Source organism: Ciona robusta, chromosome 1 (assembly GCF_009617815.1).
Source record: "Ciona robusta chromosome 1, ASM961781v2".
Taxonomy (NCBI): Eukaryota; Metazoa; Chordata; class Ascidiacea; order Phlebobranchia; family Cionidae; genus Ciona; species Ciona robusta.
Window position 1 is genome coordinate 2,559,171 of NC_143235.1, and position 24,444 is coordinate 2,583,614.

A 24,444-nucleotide genomic window follows, 5' to 3' on the forward strand; every position below is an offset into this window, starting at 1 on the left:
GCACACATTCGCCTGCAAGTAGGATTAAGAGCAATCGTTTAATCCAAACAAGAGAGCTAGCTATAATGAATAAGCACAAATTAAACAGTTGGCATATTATTTATTACTCCTTTTAATACAACGGTCGACTAAGCTCGATAAAAATATAAGTAACCAACAAAGCGGTTTCAGGTAGAATGCATTTATACATGTATTATAACTCAGGAAGACCTATCATGTTTTATGGCAGGTACAATAACAACTAAATTCACCATTCCTTGGAATTTAAGACACGAATTCATTAAGTTTGTTTAAAGGTACTGATTAAAAGTAGAGTATACGTGCCTAACAATGCGGTTTCTTTACAGAGTGCACTTGTGCGTTAAGCTACTAAAAAAGACCATTCTCAGTCCTACAGTGTTACTCATTTGAAAGTATACTGAACTATTGCTACACGATTTTATTAGCGTATTGTAAAATTTATATAAAAGTCGTTTTTACAATATTGTTTAACGCCACACAAAATGCAAGCTGAAACTGTTCGTGTAAGAGAAAGTGAATAGAATTCAGAAAAATACATCACTCGTGTAAAGTGATAATTACCAGAACTTGAACCTTGTCATTGCTGCGTTGATCCAACCTCTTATACTTGCTGGGTTTTGGTAAACCTTGTACCCACCATACGCCCCAATGAGAGTAATAATTCCAAGAGTAAACATCGCTTCTCTAAGCATCCCTTTCATTATTGGATGGTTTTCCATTGAATCTCTCATTATGGATGCAGCTATATTGGCGTGTGGGAAAGGTTTGTCTGGAACTTTCTCTCCCAGGAATTCACAGATTGGTCCCCAGCCGTCTTTAAAGTTGAACACCAACAACTGATCCTTTGGCGCTTTCTATTATCGTAAAGCAAAATATAACTGTATTAGTAGGCCTACTGTGTTATAACGATAAGATATTTCGTGAGGTTACGGTAATACAATTCAGTAAAGATTATATTTTACCATAAAGAAATTGGAACATGGAGTATTTTACCCCGACCAACTAAACTTCAGTTTTACAACTAAACTAAATCTTACGTGTAATACGTAGCTGTTGTGGTTCCTGTATTTTCTTTTCCAAACTGTTGGGTTGTATTTGAAAGTAGACCAAGGCCACTTCAGTGTAGAACCGAGTATTGCGTGTCCTGAAAAAAATCAATTCAACTTTTTATATAGACTTATTAAATCTAAAGTCAATAATGCACGCTACGGATGCTATAGTAATTGAATCTTGATAGACGAACTCAACTAAAATGCCTGGCTTTTAAACCGAACTGTAAACTTAGTGAATTTGGACTGTATAATTTGTTTCATTTTATATAGGGCATACAGGCATAACTAAGCCACGCGAGGATAAAGTAAGTTACATTCATTCATTCATTCATTCATTCATAACTAATTCATATACATCGCGTTACATGATACACCTACCAGCAATTGACATTCCGTGAAAATACTTCCATCCCGAGAAAGATAAGACTTGCATTAAGACATACAATGGATCAGTAGCGAGCGAATCTATTTGCTTCTTTAAAGCTGGCAACCATGTAGCTTCATCTCGAATGGATATGATTATCTGTAGATTTGACAACATGGCACAACATGGTTTACAGTTTAATGATAATAAATGAGTGTATCTTCTTTATCCTCGTATAGCTTGTCAGTGACAGTTGATATAACACGGGTATTATGTTTCATACACCTCATGTTCGCTTATAATGTAACTTTGTGTGTACGCGTGTGTGTGGAACTAAGTACTTGAACCTGAAGTATATAACTATTTTGCGCCTGTTTGGCGATACACCAGTACACGCAGTTACATATTTAAAGAAAGGTAAAAAAGTATATTACCTTAACATCCGGGTAAGCATCCATGATTTCCTCCCAGTATATAAAGCAAGGTCCATCAACTACAGCGTCCACACCTTCGTACATTCTTCTAAAATCTTGCACTGTCCCTCCCTGTTTAAGTATGCGTTCCCAATCTTTTCCAAGGTAGCGATTTTTTTCGAGAAAGTCATAAGTGTTGTAACCAAACTCACGGAATACTGCAGCCATAGATTTGGTCCCAGTTTTACTGTAACCAGCGTATATTACCTTCATTTTGACAAAACTATGTCGCGTATATGCCACTAAACATATACAACTTGGCCCAGCCTACTTAGCAGCGCATTCACAGTCGCTCTTAGCGTTCCTCAGTTAATCAGTAACTACCAGATAAAGTTTTGTAGTTATAAGCTATAACGGAACTATATACTAATCGTATATCCAAACTTTAAACAGACCCCAGCACATCTCGTATGCCATATTCTATTACCTTTAGTTTTGGCCCTTTTTGGATGTATACATCTACAATACCCAACAATTGCTAACGTACACTGCTGTTAATACCAAAACTTTACCCTATATAAAGGTTATATTGCTTTTATGTTTATATGCTCGACGCAAACAACACGGTTTCAGTTAATCGCGTGGAACTCACAACACACAGATGTACTTGACTAGCTTCATTATAGGTTTTCTGCATAACACATGCATGTTCAATAGCATATGGCAAAAATAAGCATAGTATAATACTATAAAACTGAAGCTTACAACAGACAACTGACCACAAACACAACAACACATTAACAAAGCAAGCTAAGAACTAACGGTAAGCGCTTAAAACAAGCGTAGAAAAAGCGCCATACACCATTAAGCAAATCACGCGACTTCATCATAATTGACACATACGCTGAAATCACCGTCCTGGAACGGGTGCAACTAAAACACACACGGTGCAATACAGCAAATTATAATTTTCTGCGTAATAATAAGAAAGAACGCGTGTATCTATTTTACCTATTATGTTATGTGTGAATGGTTGTGCAGTATGTGCCAATAAAACAGCATGCAATTTGTAGGTGAGTTGATGTGATCAACAAGTCACCAGAACTTGAATCTTGTCATTGCTGCGTTGATCCAACCTCTTATACTTGCTGGGTTTTGGTAAACCTTGTACCCACCATACGCCCCAATGAGAGTAAGAACACCGAAAGTAAACATCGCTTCTCGCATCATTCTCTTCATAATTGGATGATTTTCCATGTATTCCTGTATAATGGACGCCCCTATATTGGCGTGTGGGAAGGGCTTGTCTGGTACTTTCTCTCCCAGGAATTCACAGATTGGTCCCCAGCCGTCTTTAAAATTCAACACCAACAACTTATCTTTCGGCGCGTTCTGGTTACAATAAAAGGTTTATTGTTTTTATAATAAACATTTGCGCTAACACAGCAGTATATTATATGCTTTGTCTAAATTCTCAGCCGTAAAAAAAACAAAAAAATCAAAGTTACATTTCCATTACTCTAATAATTAGCAGGCACAGTATGTATGAAACAGAATGCCAATGTTATAACGAGTGCCGTTGCCCAGCTACGCGAGGATAAGTAATTAACATACGTTCATAATAACTGTGACTACAACAGCCAGCCAGAGCGTCGCTTTTTACCTGCAGTACGTAGCAGTTATGGGTCCTGTAGAGCCTTTTACAAGTCATTTCATTGAACTTAAGATTCCAAGGCCAGTTGACTGGGACTGATCCGAAAGCAGCTAAACCTAAAACAATATTTGTAGATAAGAATTTAATTAGGTATGGTACTTTGAGATAAGAAGGGTCATCTTTAGCACATAATATCAAAATATCCTAATCGTATTTTGAGCTATTAACAACGGCCTATTGAAGTCGTAAGGATACGGTTTTATAAATCTTTGAATGTTTTCCGTTTACTACCACATGGAACGAGAAAATAAAATGAAATCGTGTCCCATCATCCCCCAACCTACTGGTAGTCCAAGAAAAAAGTCATTACATTAGTAGATGCAAACTCTTGCATAGTAGTGTGGGAGAAGATGGGACACCTTTTTATTCTATTTTCTGGTCCAATTTGGTTGTAAACAATGTACATTCAAAGAATTATTAAATCGTATCTTCACGACTTCCATGGACCGTTGTTAGTTGTTTTAAAACACAATCAGGATATTTGGATATTATGTGCTTAACGTATCGCATTCCTACCCTCACCTTAATATCAGGTCAGGCTTTGGATTACTTACCGCATACTCGGTAAAACTTGAAATGCTGCCATCCAGAATAGGAAAGTAACTGCATTGATATGTAGACGTAATCCGTTACCATCGAATAAAGTTGTTTTCTCAAGGCGCGTATCCACGATTCGTCATCTCGTATAGTAATGATAATCTGAAAAAATAATTTGGTTAAAAATTTAAACACTTGCGTAGTTGTTTATTTGATTTTCCGCTCGAGTTATTTATACTATAAAGTATACCTTGCTCGCAATATTTAATAACGCGGTTTTTAGAGATTTTTTGAAATATTATTCATTTGTGATATTAAAACAGCATCGAGCAGTGTGAGCGTATGTGCTCGGCCAAACCACAAGCTTGAACCCTGGTAATGTTTCGCGGTATAGCGAAACGACAGTGAAATTAAGATAAGGAATAAAAAAGAAAGATTATAATGTGCCTTACAGCAACAGCATACATAGTTGTCGTTATGACTTTTTGTGTGTAGCATATATGATATACATGGTCATACGTAATACAGACCTTAGCTTCAGGAAAAGCTTCCGAAATTTGCTCCCAGTAAATATAGCACGGTACATCAACCACAGCGTCCACACCTTTGTACATTCTCCTAAAATCTTCCACCGTTCCTCCTTCTTTGATTATTCTCTCCCAATCTTTACCAAGATACCACGAGTTCTCAAGCCAGTCATATGTTTTGTATCCAAACTCATGAAACACGGCCGTCATGGATTTGGTACCGGTTTTGGTGTAACCAGCGTATATTACCTTCATTTTAATACAATTCAAAGCTAGAACTCCCTGCTTTTTTAATGAGTAGAGCAAGCTTGATTAGGTTATACAGCTACTTTTAAAGATTCATTCTAATTTTCACGTATGCCAAAAGCAACAACGGTGTACACTGCCTAATCAAAGGTTCTAGCGTTATCTGTTGCACAAATACGCTGCTCTGTATGGCAATTGTCTAGCAATATACATTTTACTTTGCCTTAGGCATGTCTCGTTACCTATACATAATATTGACATGTTAAGACTAATACAAACCACTTAACTTTACATAATATGACACTTGTTTAATTTGAGTCTTTTTATATTACAAGGATAGATAAATTTTGTTGATAATATAAGAACAAGGTATATATAGGCTGCAGCGATATTTACAAATTATCATAAGACTTCCACTAATACAAAATATGTATCCGTTATGAGTGTCCTATGCATTCATGGATGCTTCTGGTAATATTTTCCAAGAAATAAATAATCAACACCACAGCGACCCGTATCTTTACCACTGCAACATACTGCAACATTACATCTATACCAAGCCAGTATATTTTCTTCATTTTAAACGATTTATATATGTAATCAATGTATACCTTAATCAACGCATAAAACTACCATAGCTACTACCAGCATTTAGTTGCGTCTAAAACAAGCGTGGAAAAGCAGCGTGTACCCTAAGCACTGCACGCGACTTTAGCACAGTCTAATTAACACATACCCAAAATCACTGTCTCGGAACGGGTGCAACTAAAACACACACGGTGCAATACAGCAAATTATAACTTTTTGCGTTGTACAATAAATGAATGTATGTACATTATTTATCTATTACGTTATTAAATACGTGTGAATATTGTGCAGTGCAGGCCAATAAAAAGCATGCAATTTGTGAGTGAGTTGTGATCAACAAGTCACCAGAACTTGAATCTTGTCATTGCTGCGTTGATACAACCTCTTATACTTGCTGGGTTTTGGTAAACCTTGTACCCACCATACGCCCCAATGAGAGTAAGAACACCGAGAGTAAACATCGCTTCTCGCATCATTCGCTTCATAATTGGATGATTTTCCATGTATTCCTGTATAATTGATGCCCCTACGTTGGCATGTGGGAAGGGCTTGTCTGGTACTTTCTCTCCCAGGAATTCACAGATTGGTCCCCAACCGTCTTTAAAATTCAACACCAACAACTTATCTTTCGGCGCGTTCTGGTTACAATAAAAGGTTTATTGTTTTTATAATAAACACTTTTACGCTAACATAGCAGTATATTATATGCTTTGTCTAAATTCTCAGCCTTAAAAAATATAAAAAAACACATAGTAAAATTTGTGGCAACTCTAATAACCGGCACGAGGCGTATGAAACAGAATCCCCTATGTTATAACGACTACCATATCTCAGCTACGTGAGGATAAGCAAGATACATTCATGCATAATAACTATCACAGCCAAGGTTATTTCTTACCTGCAGTACGTAGCAGTTATGAGTCCTGTAGAGCCTTTTAAAAGTCATCTCATTGAAGTTAAGACTCCAAGGCCAGCTAACTGGGACTGCACCGAAAGCTGCTAAACCTGGAACAATATGTGTACGTTATTTAACAAGCCTGATGAGAATATATTTAAACATACTACTGGAGAATATATAAGGTGGGGCACATTAGGCACATAATATCAAAATATCCTGATCATGACATCAAAATATCCATTAGATCAGGCTATGGATCACTTACCGCATGCTCGGGAAAATTTGAATGCTGCCATCCAGAATAGGAAAGTAACTGCATTGATATGTACATGTAATCCGTTAACATCGAAAAAAGTTGTTTCTTCAAGGCGCGTATCCACGATTCGTCATCTCGTACAGAAATGATAATCTGAAAAAATATTTTAAGTTATAGTACTGTGGGGTGAGATGGGACATCTTTCGAACATAGTATCAAGATATCCTGATCGCGGTTTGTACAATTGATAACGGTCTATGGAAGTCGAGAATATGGTTTTATAATTCTTTTTTCCATGTTTACTACCAAATGGGACGATAAAATAGTACGACAAGTTGTCCCATTTCCCCCCATCCTTCTATATATTAATTTAAAAATCAAGTTTTGCTTTTTTAATTTACTTTAATAGTTGTTAATTTGATTTTTCTCTCAAGTTATAAGTCTAAACTAAAGTATATCGTCAGCTAGTTTTATTACGGAGTCTTCTAAGAACTCTTTTAGCATGTTTTAAAGCAGCATCGAGCATTGTGGGCGCATGTGTCCTTGGATAAAGGGCAGAGGCATTCTTTAATACTGTTTCGTGGTATGGCGAAACGACAGTAACAAAGATAAAATAGATTATATGCCTTGCAGCAACAGCATACATAAATGTTATTAACAGTTTTTGTGTGCATATGATATATTATACATGGTCAAATATAATACAAACCTTAGCTTCTGGAAAAGCTTCCGAAATTTGCTCCCAGTAAGTATAGCAAGGTACATCAACCACAGCGTCTACACCTTTGTACATTCTCCTAAAATCTCCCACTGTTCCACCATCTTTGATTATTCTTCTCCAATCTTTACCAAGGTAGTACGAGTTCTCCATGAAATCATAAGTGTTGTAGCCAAACTCATGGAACACGGCCGTCATGGATTTGGTGCCGGTTTTGCTGAAGCCAGCGTATATTACCTTCATTTTGATGCAATCCAAAGCAAGAATGCCTTGCTTTTAAATTAATAGACCAAGCTTTAAAAAGTTCCAGCTATTTTAAAAGATTCGTTCTTATTTTTACATACAAGCATTAACGGTGTACGGTGCTAGCAACACCTTATCAAAGATTCTAGCGCGTTATCGTTTGCACATTTGCACTACTCTCTTTGGCAGTTATACATTTCACTTTGCCCTGGGCACTGCTCGGTTACTTATACACAATAACCACGTAACCTTACACAATATACTCAGCACTTATGTAACTGGAGCCTGTTTATGTTAGAAGGATAGACGAATTATTTTAGAAGTAAAAGAACGCGGTAGATATATAGGCTGCAGCAGTGGTATTTACAAATCATTGCAAGATTATTCACAACTACAAAGTAGGATCCATTATAAGCGTCCAATGTATTTGTTGATAATGTTTTCCAGTAAATAAATAATCAACACCACATCGCTGAAAGATAGTAACACTGTTCTTTACCTATGGTCTCACTATTAAATGTGTTGTTCAAAACCTGCATTCTGTCGTTTGGTCTATCCCAAACTATACAGTAGGCTGCTATATCTAACAAGTCATATGTTTTCCAGTTTAAACCATGCTTTATCTGTACGCAACTATTATATTTTTTGATCAACTCATAAAACTACCATGGCTACTACCAGCATCTTGTTGCGTTAAAACTTATTTTCCGTATTTCAGTTTTCCCACAACACTTTGCTGCTAGTGCCAAACGGAAACTGTTATGTGTTTGTGAACAACCTTTTACCACGCGCGGTTAATCAGTAACAGAACAAGTTTAACAGCAGCAGTGTGCTCACACATAATGTACCAAAGTTCATGGCAGACTTGGTATATATAAGTAGGCTACGTTGGCAACCACTCAGCCAAAATTAATTCGTATTAGGTCTAACAGAAGAGTTTAAAATGAGTTAACAGATGTTACTTATGAATAAATCTAACTTCGTGAGGATGAAAATAGAATCAAGAGGCGTCCCATCTTTCCCACCATATATTATAGATAAGGACTATTTTAATAAATATGTTCATTAACAACTACTTGTCATCCCCCCCCCCAAGCTACTTCACATATAAAAACAAAATATAGTTTTCTTACACAATAGTACGCCTTGCCGCCGCATTTTATTGGGCTACCGTAATCATATTACACAGATATACAACAGGGCATTATTTAATATAAATTATTTTAAATTTATTCTTGAATGATTACAGTGATGCAACTGCATAAAAACCAAACATAGTCACCAGAACTTGAATCTTGTCATTGCTGCGTTGATCCAACCTCTTATACTTGCTGGGTTTTGGTAAATCCTGTACCCACCATACGCCCCAATGAGAGTAAGAACACCGAGAGTAAACTTTACTTCTCGCATCATCTTTTCAATAATAGGATGGCTCTCCATGGATTCTTTTACGATAGATGCGCCAATGTTTCTGTGTGGAAAGGGTTTGTCTGGGACTTCTTCTCCCAGGAATTCACAGATTGGTCCCCAACCATCTTTAAAGTCAAACATTAACAACTTATCTTTGGCGCGTTCTGGATAAAGTAGGTGGGTAATATGGACTCGTGTACAGTCCTTATGTTCATCGCGATTAGAAAAATTCTTGCAATATCTTACTATATATATTGTTACAGCCAGGTACTCACATGCAGTACGTAGTTGTTATGGTTTCTGTATATTCTCCTCCAGACTGTTGGGCTGTAAGGATATTCACACCAAGGCCAGTTTATAGTTGAACCAAGCTGGACTAGGGCTATAAAAAACTCAAGTAAGTTCATAGAAAGCCATATATGTGGGAGTTTTCACATAAGAAAACTAGTTAGGAAAATGGCAAGCGAATCTGGAGTTGGCCCATAGAGGCTCGATTACAACCCTCGATTAAGAACCCACCACAAAAGAGGCTAATTAATCGCTAATTATGCACGGTTTTAAATATGGAAATTTAGTCTATAATTTCTAAATATATGTATTATAATTTGATTTGTTCGTTTTCGTTCCCAAAAAATAATAATAACAAGAACAACTGTTCAACGAAAAAGAATCTATATATGACCACTTACGTGCTTAGCAATGGTGTGATAAATAGATGCGCGTGAAGAATTGCGCAAAAAAGTCAATACGCTGAACTGTTCCACGAAAAAGCCACTAACACGTCCAATAATGCAGTTACAACACACATATGGCGAAAACATGACATAAAAATAAGTCTTACCACAAGCATTACTAAACTGAAAGTGTCTCCACCCCGAGTAAGATAAGACTTGCATTAACACATACATATGATTCGTGGCAAGAGAACGAATTTGTTTCTTGAAGCTTGGTAGCCATGACTCTTCGTCTCTCACAGAAAAGATTATCTGAAGATATAAAATGTTGAAACCAACCCATCAAAACGCTTGGTGTGCTTGGGCGTATACGTATTTATAAATTCGTTTACCGCAGAGCAATTCGACTGATTATTAACAAGGTTTGCCGATAACATGGCCTATACTCAATACATTGAATAGGCCATGTCGATAATAACAGTCAAGATAATTTGAACACAAAAATTAATTGCATCTAAAACATATGAATACATTACCTTAGCTTCTGGGAAAGCTTTCAAAATTTCTTCCCAAAACATAAAGCAAGGTCCATCAACCACAGCGTCCACATCTTTGTACATTCTTCTAAAATCTTCCACTGTTCCACCATCTTTGATTATCCTTCTCCAATCTTTACCAAGATAGTACGAGTTTTCCAGAAAATCATAAGTGTTGTAGCCAAACTCACGGAAAACAGCTTCAATGGTTTTGGTCCCGGTTTTGGGAAACCCGGCGTATATTGCCTTCATTATAACACAAGTCGGTAACCTAATTTATAAGAAGTACATAAATTTATGCCTGCTCTGCATATAAAACAAAGAGACTATAGTCGGTATAACCTAATTTATAAGAAGTACATAAATTTATGCCTGCTCTGCATATAAAACAAAGAGACTATAGTCGGTAACCTAATTTATAAGAAGTACATAAATTTATCTCTGTTCTGCATATAAAACAAAGAGGTATGCTAGAGGCTTGGAATTTAGGCCAAAGCTATAGCTCATTACACAATTAACAGACTTCATTCTATTTCTACATCTTATTTCCAATAAACATTATAGTATGGTTGGGGAAGATGGGACACTTTTTCATACTGTTTTCTCGTCCCATTTGGTAGTAAACAAGAGAAAAAAATAAGTATATAAACGTATCCTCACGACTCCACAGACCTTTGCTTTTTAGGTATTGCCACGACTTCCATAAACACGATCAGGTTTTTAAATATAATATTCTTACGGTATATGTCATTTCTATGCTGCTTGTTGAACAATAACATCTTCCTTTACAACCGCTGTATTTAAGCTCTTCTTCCGCATTATTAGTATTTTACCATGTACACTGCCTGACAGTCTGAAGTTTTTGAATTGCAAAACATCCGGCTACATGGTGGTTATACATTAACAGCTGTGTTGTGTCTAGAGCTGTTTCGTAACTTAGCGAGCATACAATGGCAATGACGGCACTCGCTCCTTAACGCGACCGCCTATGCTAATATAGTATTTTATAGCATGAGACTAAACACTTGTTAGCACCGAAATCATATATTTCCTGATCGTGTTTTGAACAATCACCAATTAAAACGCTATTTTAGAGTCGCGGCGTTAGGGTTATATATTTATGTGAACATTTCCCGTTTACTACCACGTGGAACGATGGTTTTATAAAAGAATAAAAGCATGTCCCATGTTACACCACCTACTATATCTAAATTACAGACTAATAGAGGTTTTTTTTGCGATTTATTGTGTATAATAATTGGGCGTGCGTCCTTTAGAAATACGTTGAAACAGAACAAACGTGTTTTAAAATTGGCCACGAAGCAGTAATCATCATTAAATAACCAATCAAACAACACCACTATACAGAAATATTTACACCCAAACTATATCAATAACTTACATATGAACAGGTTCCTTTCCATTATTCTAGTTTCGCAGTGTCAAGTCTCATATTCATCATTTTTGCATGAAAACGTTCATGTATAAGTAGCTTTACTGGTGCTATCATATTGGTGCAAGGGTTTAAAGTACTTTAATAGCAATTTAACTTAATTGAAACATAACTTTTACTACTTATATAGCAACACACATAGTCGAAATGTAAGTCTGTCTATATTAGGTAGTTTCACTGAAAATGAAAACTTGTTAAAACTGTGTATGGCTTTGAACTATAAGTCTACATGCTGCCTATATCTTCATGCCAGTTTGAATGTAATTCTCGTCCTATTCAACTTCCTATCCTGGAAGTCAGGCAACAGTCCGCGTGCACACACATACATACAGGCCCATAAAGTGCTGTTACACGGCGTCGTTGTTTCCAATCATGATGAACGCTTTGTTTCAATCTAGCTGTTCGAACGCGTCTGCGCCGATGGTCATAAAGACGCTTCCTGTTTTTTACGCGTTTTCTTTTTGAATTAAATAGTTTGTAGTAAAGACTTGCAAGTGCGTTTTATAGGCATGCATGTTGTGTTCAAAATCCAAGGTTTGTTTTAAACTACGGGTGTAAATATAGCGGAATATGACACAAGCACAAGTTTAACAATATACCCAATCAACGCTCATAAGAAGCAGGAAAAAACACTTTTTATATACATTTATTGATTTACTTTTGGTAAAAGTTATTGTTATTTTAATCACAGTTGCGTTTACTTTTACAACAGGTGTTAAAACAGTTTATGCATTTTAAGAATATACATCACTCGTGTAAAAGTCATAATCACCAGAACTTGAACCTTGTCATTGCTGCGTTGATCCAACCTCTTATACTTGCTGGGTTTTGGTAAACCTTGTACCCACCATACGCCCCAATGAAAGTAAGAACTCCGAGAGTAAACATCGCTTCTCGCATCATTCGCTTCATAATTGGATGGTTTTGCATGTAATCTTTAAGAATCGACGCCCCTATATTGGCATGTGGGAAAGGCTTGTCTGGAACTTTCTCTCCCAGGAATTCACAGATTGGTCCCCAACCGTCTTTGAAATCGTAAACCAACAACTTATCTTTCGGTGCGTTCTGTAACGACAAAACACGTTCTCAAAACCAAACCTAACATTTATCTAGGCAGCTATATAGCTAAAGTTTGTCCGACACCGTGATACAGTTGATTGACGCGTCTGCCTCTAACCCAGCGGTTATGGGTTCAGGGCTCTTTGCTGCTACCTTTGTGAGCGTTTGTGTCCTTGATCAGGAAGCTTAACAGTATCTCTAAATTATCAGACATACAATCACCCACAAAGTTACATACGTGGTAACTCATAAGCTGGCACGAGGTGTATGAAACAGAACACCGGTGATGGTCGTATTCCGACCACGCGAGAATTAAAAAAGTTACATTTATTCAACGTATACCTGTAAAACGTAGTTGTTGTGGACTCTGTAGTTATGCAGCCACACCGTTGGGTTGTATCTAAAAATGGACCAAGGCCACTTGATTGTTGATCCAAGGACAGCATGACCTAAAATGAACATATTAAAAGTAAATTCTTATAAACACAGTTTTGTCAATTACGCAGGTATGTCTATGTATTTTTTTTTCTGTTAGAGCCCACTTTGTGTGTTGATTACAAAGTGATATATAAATGACTAAAACCATAAACATTAATAAAATCAAACAACTTAAAAATAGTAATGAGTCTTAACAATACCTAACGATGGATTTAAACCCTGTTGACCCGACGTGCCTTGCTGAAAGGACTTCATCCATACGGAAAGTGATTACGTAAAACAAGTGTTTAACTTAACTTACCACAAGCTTAACTTAACTTACCACAAGCTGAAGTATATTGAAAGTGTTTCCAACCAGAATAAGAAAACGTTTGCATAAGTACATACAGGGGTTCGTATGCAAGAGAATCAACTTGTTTCCTCATGCTTCGTATCCAAGTCTCTTCATTCCGGACAGACATGATTATCTGCAAATACATTAAGCAATAGGTTATTACAAGCAGTGTACAACATTAATCCAGATAGATAACCAATACCAAGAGGTATATAAATTAGAGTGGGGAAAATGAGACACCTTTTCATTCTATTTTCTCGTCCAATTTGGTAGTAAACAAAGAACATTCCGCATGCTCACGACTCTCATAGACCGTTGTTAAATGTTTAAAACACGATCATAATATTTAGATATCATGTGCTAAGATGTCCCATCTTCCCCCACTCTACTATAAATAAAAAGACTAAACAATTATTTAAGAGAAAGCATTATAACCTTAGCGTCCGGGTAAGCTTCCAATATTTCTTCCCAGAAAACATAGCAAGGCGAATCAACCACAGCGTCCACACCTTTGTACATTCTTCTAAAGTCTTCTACTGTCCCACCATTCTCTTCGACTATTTTGACCCAATCTTTACCATTGTACCATGAGTTTTCTAACCAGTCATAAGTGTTGTAGCCAAACTCATGAAACACGGCCGTCATTGTCTTGGTGCCGGTTTTACTGAAGCCAGCATATATTACCTTCATTTTGCTACTACTTTATATCTCCTATGCCATATAAAAGCTAAGTATTCAACTAAAGCTAAGTATTCAACTTGGTGAATTGCAACGCGTTTGGCAACAGTTTCAAAGTAGGCCTACTCAGTTAATCAGTAACTTTGACGTTTCATATCTTTGTAAATACAAACCGGTTGTTAAGCATTGCAGACAGCAAGTGATAAACCTATGCAGGCATATACACCCGCACCACGTTTAGGCAATAAAATGTCAGGACTGGTGACACATGTAATCTATAAGTGCAAATCAACTCTAAATTTATCTCTTTTAAAAATATGTTGGCAATATTACTAAACTGATCTCCAGAAAATTAACCTACCCGTGAATAAGTCAAATATGCAACGAGGTTTCTTCCCTAATACCTGAATGTATTGCTACTTATAGTATCTACGAGACCAGCCTAATATTTCACACATTGCTGCACTGGTTGACTTAGTAGGGTTTTCTCGAAGTAAACTTGTAGTTACTCGACACTAGAGGCGTCTACGCGTTCTGCCTATGTTTAATCAAGCTTATCCCAGTAATCAAGGCGAGAGAATCTCTCTATTTTAAGTTCAGGATGGCATGGAGAAAGTAAAATCAACGCTGGTAATTAATCAATTAACCAGGGTGGGATTCCAGCTCCAAGTCACCGGAACGGCGATTTAAAAGCTCGATAATTTTTTATAGTAGTGCGGGGTAAGACACCGTTAGCGCATAACATCCCATGTTTCCTAATCGTGTTTAAACAATTAACAGTAGCCCTTTAAGAGAAGTGAGAACATAGTAATATGTATAGATACGACTGTTTTGTTTTCTACAAAAAGGAAATGATATACCAGAATAATACATGTACAATTTCACTTTAGACCCATGTTTGATTCACATAACAGTAACAGAATATTGGGGCAAGCTCATTATACATCCTAATTAATGCTGAACAAATGTAACCGCGTTAGATTCTGCCTATAGTGAATTTTGTGTCTTATGTAACCTAAAGGCCTAAATAGACAAAAGAATTTGTTAAAGTGTATATTAGGATTTTTTATATTACGAATATGAAAAGATCAAAATGTATATATTCGTAAAAAATACAAAACGGTGTAAACGACAGACACATATTTTGCCACGTGCTTGGGTAATGTAATGTCTCATTACAGTCGCTCTATATAGGACAAACACAGCAGTTGTAAGATAGGGTATACTAGTCCAGTCATGGCCTACTAAAGATATATCTTTACTAAAGATATCTTTAGTAGACCATGGTCCAATTATTCCAAATATTATGTGACTGTCGATTTTATGACGTTCAAAATCATGGCAAAGGAATTATTGATATAAAAAGCTATTTGAATAAAACAGTGCATAAACTAAGATTTGACCTATAAGAAATACAACCTGTATAACTACGCGTCTTCTTCGCGAACAAAGTAAAGTTCATTAGTTCTTAAAACGGGTTCTTCCCCATTTATGACCGCTGGTTCCGCTGGTTCTGCTGGAAGAGCATTCACCGTTTCGTAAACATTGTTCAAATTGTTCCGCCGATTTTCTGAAGCCGTGGGATTGTTTTCTATAGGCGTCAAATAAACGTTTTCCGGAACTTGTTCGTTTTGTACGACCGGCGTTTTTTTCCTGTGCAATATTAAAATGTAATTCTTCCGGCTGCAGCGTGTTGTTACGTAACACTTTGTTGACAGATATACATGTACGTGCATGACGTCATTGTGAAAAGTGCATGAGAAGTTTACACTGGAAAACGAATGATGCAATACATCGTGTGAACATAAACTGAAGTTTGAGAGTAAGCGGATTCAAAATATACTTCGCAAACTCTTTCTGTGCAAATACACATAAAGCAGTATTTGGGACCAATAATTTGAAATAACATATATGTTATATATAGTTGGATGGGGAAGACGGGACACCTTTAGCACATAATATTCAAATATCCTGATACAGTTTTAAACAATTAACAACGGTCTATATGGTAGTCATAATAAAGATACGGTTTTATAGTTTGAATGTTTTTTGTTTACTGCCAAATGGGATGAGAAAATAGAATAAAAAGATGTCCCATCTTCCCAACCCTACTATACGAAGCGTAAAAACCATTTACCAAACGATGTATTACTATCTACATCTACTATTCCTGTACAGTTTAAGGTTTTACCAAAATATCTAAATAAAAAATTGCATTGAAAACAATACGAAACAACGGTAAGATAAAAACATTTACTAAACTGATACATACCTGAAATTTAAAAAGTAAAATCCAAGTAAAAGGCAGATTAATAGTATTGCCAGTACCACCGCTACTGCCAAAGCAATCGTGTATTTTGTTGAGGTTTCTGTGAGCTGTTTCCTTAACCCTAATAAGTCAAAATATATCGATTATAGTAAACATATAGAGTATATGGTTAGTGAAGATGGGACACTTTTTCATTCTATTTTCTCGTCCCATTTGATAGTAAACAATAAACATTCAAAGAATTATAAAATTGTATCCTCACGACTTCCATAGACCGTTGTCAATTACTTAAAACACGATCAGGATATTTGGATGTTATGTGCTAAAGGTGTCTCATAGTTACAGTTAGCACATAATTTTTCGATCGTGTTTTAACATCCCATATTTTACCACTCTACAGTAATGTTTTATTACAGCAACTTACGTCTTTCTGTGAAGGGCATTGTGAAATTAGGATATGTGAACGGTCCTGCAGTCTTATTAGTGTCAATGGCTGGCGAAGTATCTGTAAAAAAAGTCACGTCTTTAAAGCCATATATTTCTAAAAGGTTAAAACAATATATTGAAAAAACAGTCAGGTCACTAAAGCCGTATGTTATAAATGTCACGTTTGTGAAACTTACCGAAAGAAACATTAAAATAAAATAACGTCTTCAAAGCCATATATTACCGAAATCGTTAAAAATATCACCCTCGGGAAACAAAACGAAGAAATATTTACCTAAAATAGACGGTGATGATGTCACGATGGTACTCGGTACAATTGTAGCCGTGTTCTTTATCGGGCACTCAACGAACAGATACGTCATGCTCATTTGGACGAAAAACGATGACGTCAGATCCATACGTGGTGGCCATACCAAACTGTGTTGTATGTTTGGACCACACTCGAAATTCGTAACCGCCGAGGAATTACATGGGGAATTATTTCGAGCAAATAAATAACATTCCTTCTTGGGAATCTGGTTTTGATGAATGCTGACACTTGTTAGCATTGTAATGCCTGTAAAAGTTGAATAAATAGGCAGATTTGTTATGGCGATAAAAATGACTTTTAGTTAATAATGGTATGTTTGTCTGTCTAGCTGACAATTTAGACAACCCATTACTACTGGGTTGAATAATTTATTCATTCATATTTTACTCACCGTCTGGTAACATCACAGTCGCTGGCGTTAGTGTATAGCTTCTAAGAAAGTTAAAATTGATAAGCAGTATGTAATCTTTAGTTAAAGTTGGTGGGGTAAACTGCCACGAACACGTTCCACTGCGTCTTACAGCTGAGCTGTAGTAAAAATAAAAGTTCCCGAATGTATTGGTCTGCACTTCGTTGCAATGCACTGATTTTCCATGGCAGTAATCTGCGAAAAATAAATATTAGATTCACTCAAAAGTGAACTTGTTCCTCAGCGTACAGGAAACTATATATAATAATAAAACATAATCACGCCGACACGCCGACAGTCAAGCTAAAATATTCGGTACAGTAAAGGTGGCTGTACACAGTATCCGGAATTCGTCCGTTTTGTCCGGATTTCGCTGCCGCATGCGGATTTCGGTAATGGGTTTGGATACGACTTTGCAAGCGAATTCGCATGCCGGATGCTACATACAGCCACCTTTATAGACCACATATAACGCTGGTTGCTGATTTGGCTAAATTAAAGAAAAGGCTTCATTTATTAAATATGTTCAAACTTACAAAGGCAATTTAAAATACAGAGAAAGTGTAGAAACATTAGTATTCCAACAGGTAACGTATTCATATTTACATCAAAAACCAAGCTAAACTCAACGAAATGCCATCGTCTGTAAAACTGACTAGCTATCTTCGTGTTTATAGTAGACTGTTCAAATTTGACAAAAGTAGTATATAGTAGACTGATCAAAGTTGAGTATCGTTTCTATAAGTATAAATAGTATCCAAAAATACCAAAATCGTGCATTGAGTAGGCTAAACGTACGTGCGCGTGCGTTTTCTTATCCACAAACTACGCATACATATATATATAAGTCGGCAAATGTACGTCGATTTCGTTGCAAGCAGTTTAATTAAACGATGATTAGCTTGTATGGGATATTTTACTAAGTAGCCTATTGGTAATACTTCAGTACAGGCCAAAACATTGAAAAGATTTAAAACCAAAATGGGCATTTTTAGTTAGCACGCGTAACCGTCTGAACATTAATCATCTTATACAATTTGATTAAAGCTCTTAAATGGAACAACAAAATGACGTCATAAAACGATTTATCAAACCAAGATGGCGGATGTCGCAACCAAAACGTGACATATACAATTTAGCAATTCGTAATAAGCAAACAGAGTTTAGTAACTCGTAACGAAAAAATCTGACTTGCTAAATTGGTTTCTCGTTACAAATTACGTATGTTCTGCGAAATGAATGCTTGTATACATGCGCGTAGGAAACATAATTACATTAGCTCTTATAGGAGCAAATTGTTATGTTCCAGACAAAAACGTCAGCAAGCTATTTTAACTTAAATCTGATGTGGCTGCCTGTTCGGTTTCATTGTAAACGTGTAATGAACTTTAATAGCACAGTTTTACACATATAGTAGGATAGGGGAAGATGGGACAAATTTGGCAAATAATTTTTAAATATCCTGATCGAGTTTTAAACAATGAACAACGGTAAATGGAAGTCGTGCGATACAGTTTTATAATTCTAGGAATGTTCTTTGTTTACTACCAAATGCGACGAGAAAATAGAATGAAAAGGTGTCCCATCTTTCCCCACCCTACTATATATAGTTAAAACAGCAGCTTATTGTTACGTATCAAACACACCTGAATGAAAACAATATCGCCCCACAACTTACCCAAGTACAAGAGTAAAGCAGCCAACACAAATGGTAGGCGGAACGCTAGGTAACTCAACATTTCTTATCGTACAAGTATCTATTTATATAGATACGCTTCAATGTTTATATTATCCTGTTACTATGCTTAAAGTTACATACGATATTACCTTTTTATTATCTGGGCTTATTCTCATACAAATTATGACTGATTTTTATATATTTTAATTTATAATATTAAGGTGCACGAACTGTCAATTTCCTTGAGTAAGTTTAATTAAACGCGAAAGTTTTCACATACAAGTTTACAGGGAAAGCAGAACACTTATAGAACAATGATCAACATTTTCCATTTATTAAACCCTACACAGTTAGTGTTCTTAAAATAGAACACAGTTACAGTTCTACTATTTAAAGACGTTGCAAAATAAGTGTGGGTCACGTGAAAATGTAAAGTTAGTTCCTTTTAGACTTTTATGGACAATAAAATGGGTTTAAATTGAATAAATGCGATCATGAACTTTAGTATAAATTGTATATACTTTATATGCGAAGCTACCGTAATAAAAAGTATTTGTTTGAATATAGAGTTACTTAAATGATACATCAGTACAAAAACATCAATATAATGTTTGTAATTAGACATTTGATATATACATAGTCGATTTAAAAATTTAAATGTACAAGTCAATAAAAGCCAAACAAAAATCATCCATAAAACAGGAAATTATCAAAGACCGCCACCATGCGACTGATACAGTTCATTGTCCACCATCTCAGCATACCCGCTTGGTGGCGCATTAGCAAACTCGTATACAGCATTTCCGTCATCGTTAACAGCGTTGTTTTGAAGTGGTTTGCTGTCAAATGTATTCTTCAATCTATAAACGTACTTTGTAACAGCTTAGTAACAACTGGAGTGAGTTAATATTCGCCGCCGGGGACAGTGGTTATAACGCGCCAGCCTTTAATACAACCCTTCAGGGTTACCTGTTCCAGGATCGCCGCTATTATTTTTATGGGCGTCTGGGTCTTTGAAAAAAGGCAAATGCCCCAAGGTTCTTTGTGTGCTGTATGATTTATCAGACATACAATAAAACACAGTCACCAAAATCTTACCCACATAAGTATCCAGAAAGTCATTTCCTAAGCGGACACTAAGCATAAGGAATGGTGCCGTTGCCCCGCCACGCAAAGATAAATAAGTTTCATTCATTTATTCATTCACGTGCGATAACCCGTTTTTAAACCATATTTTTTATTGTCTTACCGTTTAAGCTTTATGTTATATGCAACTAGTAGCAGTAGAAGAACGCCAAAGCCAATGACAAATCCAAGTAATATATTGTTGGTATTTTTAAGCTTACGTATGCTTGATAGTTGATCTATGAATAACATCGTGAGTCAGGAATCCACTGACGTATATATGCATTATAACAGGGAAGTCGTTTACCTGATTGTACGATGCTCGGTGTGGTTTCGGTCACGTCGCTGGCTATATCAGTGGTCGTAACTACAAGGTACAATACGGATTTAATAGAGGTAAATATACAATACACTTTAAATATAAACATCGTATACTTGAAGCTGGTGTACTTGTGCTGACGAATGTCGTAGTTAAAGCATGTGTTGTTGTAACATCTGATGGACAATCAATGATAAGATATGTCAACCGGATCCAGACTTTACGAGAAGTAACATTTATTCTTGGTGGCCAATCTTTACTCTTCTCTGTTTCGCAATCGTGTTTTCCAAAGTGACTGCAGTTCGAATATGGAGATGTGTACAAAACACATCTTGGTGCAGTCCATTTCGTAACTTTTATAGTCGACGTCAAATCGTCACCTTTAATGACAAAAAATGCACTTAATAATAAAGATGGTATATTTTTAACTGTTTCTAAAATCAAACATACCATCTGGTAAGTTCATTGTTGTTGGATCACTCGATTTGTCCTTCACGAAGAACAGAAGGGTAATTAAAACTGCATAATCCGTCGAGTTGTTGGGAGATTCAAATTTCCAAGAACAACTCTGTAATGCGGATTTCCAATAATAATAATACAATCTTTGAAACGTGTTGTTCTGGGTTTCGTTGCACGGAACCTGCTGTTGGCATTCACCACACCCTATAAGATAAAAAATCTCCTTAATGACAAGCAACATTTAAATATTTGTAAATCCAACAACTTACCTAAAATTAGCAGCAGAACATGAATTAATAATTGGAAACAGCCAGTAAAAAAACTCGACATTCTGTATGTCTTATAAAGCAAGTTGTTTATAAATATGGTAATTGAACGATAATTTGTATATATATACAAGTTCTTTCTCGTTTAAATTGCCAACATTTGTTTAAAGATTCTCAGTCGATCGTTACCAAACTCTGCTATATATAATAACACAACACAGGTAAGCAAATTACTATTTCTTCCGTTTGTTTGTGCTTCTACGAGGAAGTAGTATGCCCACTGTTTATAGTGAACTGAATTACACCTGTAGTAGCCTACGTAGTTACCTTACTCATTGCAACCATGCTTAATTGAATAACAAGCTGAAATCACGCAACGCATAACAGTAAATTTTTGGTTTCTTTTATGTAAATGTAAAAACAGAAACCGTTCAAATTTTTATATACACATTTGAATTGAAAATTTTGTGTCACTTAATAATAGAGGTACACACAAAAGCAAGCACATAATAATCAACATTAAACTAAAATAGTATCGTTCATATCAAATGGTAAACGCTCAATATAAGAAATAAAAGGCGTAGGCCTACGTAAAGTAGCAAAACAGACACTGTACACAAGACATGAAGTGATCAAAGACCGCCACCATGCGACTGATACAGTTCATTGTCGACCATCTCAGCATGGCTGCTTGGTGGCGCATTAGCAAACTCGTATACAGCATTTCCGTCATCGTTAACAGCGTGAACAACAACAATATCATTTTTGTTTTCAAGTGGTTTGCTGTCAAATGCATTCTTCATTCTATAAAAGTATTGTGTAACAGCTTTAGTAACAACTGAAATAAGTATATGCAATAAACAGTTTTCATATTATGTGATTATCTTACCGTTTAAGCTTTACGAAATACACAACTGATACCAGCAGTAGAAGAACGCCAAAGCCAATGACAAATCCAAGCAATATATTGTTGGTATTTTCAAGCTTACGTATGCTTGATAGTTGATCTATAAATAACACCATGAGTCAGGAATCCACTAACGTATATATGCATTATAACAGGGAAGTCGTTTACCTGATTGTACGATGCTCGGTGTGGTTTCGGTTAAGTCGCTTGTTATTTCAGTGGTGGTAACTGCAAAGTAAAAAACGTTTATAGTATGACGTACATATAAAATACACTTAAAATAAATATAAACATCGTACTTAAAGTTGAAGTACTTGTGCTGACGAATGTCGTAGTTAAAGCATGTGTTGTTGTAACATCTGATGGACAATCAATGATAAGATATGTCAACCGGATCCATATGTTATTCGAAGTAACATTTATTCTTGGTGGCCAATCTTTACTTTTCTTTATGCCACAATTGTGCTTTCCAAAGTGACTGCAGTTCGAATATGGAGATGTGTACAGAATACATATTGCTGATTCGTCATAATCAACATTTATATTGGTCATAATAGAACCTTCATCAAAAGAATCCTATGTTAAAAAAACTTGTACATAGTTTTAACCAGAGTCGTAGAAACACCGAGTAGTCCAAGCCGCCGTCTTGTTTCCAAAATCGAGCAAAAGCGGTGACTTTCGCAATGAATTCAAACGAACTTGTTAGGTTTTGTTTGCAATTACCTTTAGTGGGAAGGCGTAAAATAGCTTATATTTAGCTTATCAAACATTCTTTGCGAAAAAATTATAAAATTACCCAAATTAAATGACTAAAATGTCCCGCTTCTAAATCTCGTTTTTGACTTTTTACGACGCAGAAAACAAATTACGCATATTTTTTAGACTTTCCAACCTTAAGTTTATTTTTAAGTCTAAGCTTTTCTTCAAATGACCGAAAACATACATTTTCCCTATACCTACTGTGTTATTTTGGGCACAAATTGGGTTTCAATTTGCCTTTACGTAACAATGGGTTGGACTACTCGGTGTTTCTATGGCTCTGGCTTTGACCAGGTTAGATTGGATATCGCTTACCATCTGGTAGCACCATTTTGGATGAAGAACCTGACTTCCAGAGGTATAATAAAGTGACCAAAACTGCATAATCGGTAGAGTTTTGGGGAGATTCAAATTTCCAAGAACAGATTTTTGGTGGCCAACTAGTATAATAATAATAGAAGTTCCGAAACGTGTTGTTCTGGGTTTGGTTGCACGGAACCTGTTTTTGGGATTTACTACCCTCTGTAACGTAAACATTCATGTAGCTTATTTAACCCCACGTGGCGGATTATTTTTAAACCTAAACTTATTTAAACCGAAGACGTTATATAACGGGTGTTCTGTTTTATATACACCTCGTGCACGCTTATACAAGGTACCACATATGTAACTTTATTTGTGAAGCACACATACGCACAGAATAGTAGCAGCTTCGAGCCCATACCGTATGCTAGAAGCAAGCATCACCTAAACCACTTTGGCCCAGTTGCCGCACAAATGCTATACAACATTCAAACATTATTTTGTAAATACAACAACTTACCTAAATATAACAGCAACACAAATATTCCAAATTGAAGACAGTTTGCAAGGGAGCTTGACATTTTGTATCTCTAGTACATCGCCTTGTTTATATTGAAAATAGAAAAAAAAAATACGATACAGATGTACTTTTAACTGCCTTATCTCTCTTGAGCGCCTGTCCTAAAATATATACTAAAATATAACACGAGTCAACAAACGAGCATATTCGTTTTACTTTCGTTTTATATCTCTAAACGCGGAAGCAGGTCGACCAATTGTTAAAATCAACGCGACCTAAGCTGTGATGAATATAGATTACGTAATGGTTAAGTAGTAAAAGAAAATCTGACGTCACAACTTTGCATCATAGCACGTAAACTGAATTTTTAACCTATGTCTAAAACGCCTCCATTAAAATACTGTGGTGTTTTACATATATAGCTGCACACGAACAGGATATATAGCTGTTATAGTAGATTGAAGAAAGACAACACACCTTTAGAACATAATATACAAAATCCTGATCGTATTTT

General features: G+C 36.0%; 8 protein-coding genes across 9 annotated transcripts; all 8 read right to left on the reverse strand.

Annotated features, from left to right (window-relative positions):
* Positions 1-84: 84 nt before the first annotated feature.
* On the reverse strand, positions 85-2,290 carry LOC149741317 (uncharacterized). The gene is made up of 4 exons (XM_089873659.1): positions 1,872-2,290; positions 1,452-1,596; positions 1,059-1,165; positions 85-875 (listed from the first exon to the last, which is right to left on the reverse strand). The coding sequence occupies exons 1-4, from the start codon at positions 2,121-2,123 to the stop codon at positions 579-581; spliced, it is 801 nt and encodes a 266-aa protein (XP_089729785.1). The 5' UTR covers positions 2,124-2,290; the 3' UTR covers positions 85-578.
* Positions 2,291-2,512: 222 nt separating this feature from the next.
* Positions 2,513-5,168, reverse strand: LOC149741318 (uncharacterized). Its single transcript, XM_089873648.1, has 4 exons — positions 4,632-5,168; positions 4,119-4,263; positions 3,514-3,620; positions 2,513-3,242 (listed from the first exon to the last, which is right to left on the reverse strand). Exons 1-4 carry the CDS (start codon positions 4,881-4,883, stop codon positions 2,946-2,948), a joined length of 801 nt encoding a protein of 266 aa, XP_089729774.1. The 5' UTR covers positions 4,884-5,168; the 3' UTR covers positions 2,513-2,945.
* A 491-nt stretch (positions 5,169-5,659) lies between these two features.
* On the reverse strand, positions 5,660-7,831 carry LOC149741319 (uncharacterized). The gene is made up of 4 exons (XM_089873723.1): positions 7,326-7,831; positions 6,622-6,769; positions 6,361-6,467; positions 5,660-6,100 (listed from the first exon to the last, which is right to left on the reverse strand). Exons 1-4 carry the CDS (start codon positions 7,575-7,577, stop codon positions 5,804-5,806), a joined length of 804 nt encoding a protein of 267 aa, XP_089729849.1. The 5' UTR covers positions 7,578-7,831; the 3' UTR covers positions 5,660-5,803.
* An 886-nt stretch (positions 7,832-8,717) lies between these two features.
* On the reverse strand, positions 8,718-12,142 carry LOC149741320 (uncharacterized). The gene is made up of 5 exons (XM_089873709.1): positions 11,600-12,142; positions 10,198-10,468; positions 9,829-9,973; positions 9,259-9,369; positions 8,718-9,151 (listed from the first exon to the last, which is right to left on the reverse strand). Coding segments are annotated over exons 1-5 (825 nt in total). The 5' UTR covers positions 11,602-12,142; the 3' UTR covers positions 8,718-8,855.
* A 138-nt stretch (positions 12,143-12,280) lies between these two features.
* On the reverse strand, positions 12,281-14,335 carry LOC149741321 (uncharacterized). Its single transcript, XM_089873635.1, has 4 exons — positions 13,917-14,335; positions 13,470-13,614; positions 13,052-13,158; positions 12,281-12,715 (listed from the first exon to the last, which is right to left on the reverse strand). The coding sequence occupies exons 1-4, from the start codon at positions 14,169-14,171 to the stop codon at positions 12,419-12,421; spliced, it is 804 nt and encodes a 267-aa protein (XP_089729761.1). The 5' UTR covers positions 14,172-14,335; the 3' UTR covers positions 12,281-12,418.
* An 876-nt stretch (positions 14,336-15,211) lies between these two features.
* On the reverse strand, positions 15,212-18,554 carry LOC149741322 (uncharacterized). The gene is made up of 6 exons (XM_089873550.1): positions 18,131-18,554; positions 17,577-17,789; positions 17,150-17,431; positions 16,853-16,933; positions 16,432-16,549; positions 15,212-15,812 (listed from the first exon to the last, which is right to left on the reverse strand). Exons 1-6 carry the CDS (start codon positions 18,192-18,194, stop codon positions 15,587-15,589), a joined length of 984 nt encoding a protein of 327 aa, XP_089729676.1. The 5' UTR covers positions 18,195-18,554; the 3' UTR covers positions 15,212-15,586.
* Positions 18,555-19,501: 947 nt separating this feature from the next.
* LOC149741323 (uncharacterized) lies at positions 19,502-21,704 on the reverse strand. Of its 2 annotated transcripts, none has more exons than XM_089873623.1 (6): positions 21,445-21,704; positions 21,167-21,379; positions 20,833-21,096; positions 20,705-20,764; positions 20,522-20,636; positions 19,502-20,111 (listed from the first exon to the last, which is right to left on the reverse strand). In XM_089873623.1, exons 1-6 carry the CDS (start codon positions 21,503-21,505, stop codon positions 19,982-19,984), a joined length of 843 nt encoding a protein of 280 aa, XP_089729749.1. In that variant the 5' UTR covers positions 21,506-21,704; the 3' UTR covers positions 19,502-19,981. The 2 variants fall into 2 exon arrangements, with proteins under 2 accessions (XP_089729749.1, XP_089729744.1); XM_089873618.1 differs by having other exon boundaries at positions 19,502-20,132; positions 21,445-21,696.
* A 195-nt stretch (positions 21,705-21,899) lies between these two features.
* LOC149741324 (uncharacterized) lies at positions 21,900-24,071 on the reverse strand. Its single transcript, XM_089873606.1, has 6 exons — positions 23,931-24,071; positions 23,423-23,629; positions 22,648-22,908; positions 22,517-22,576; positions 22,331-22,448; positions 21,900-22,245 (listed from the first exon to the last, which is right to left on the reverse strand). The coding sequence occupies exons 1-6, from the start codon at positions 23,989-23,991 to the stop codon at positions 22,074-22,076; spliced, it is 879 nt and encodes a 292-aa protein (XP_089729732.1). The 5' UTR covers positions 23,992-24,071; the 3' UTR covers positions 21,900-22,073.
* Positions 24,072-24,444: the final 373 nt, after the last annotated feature.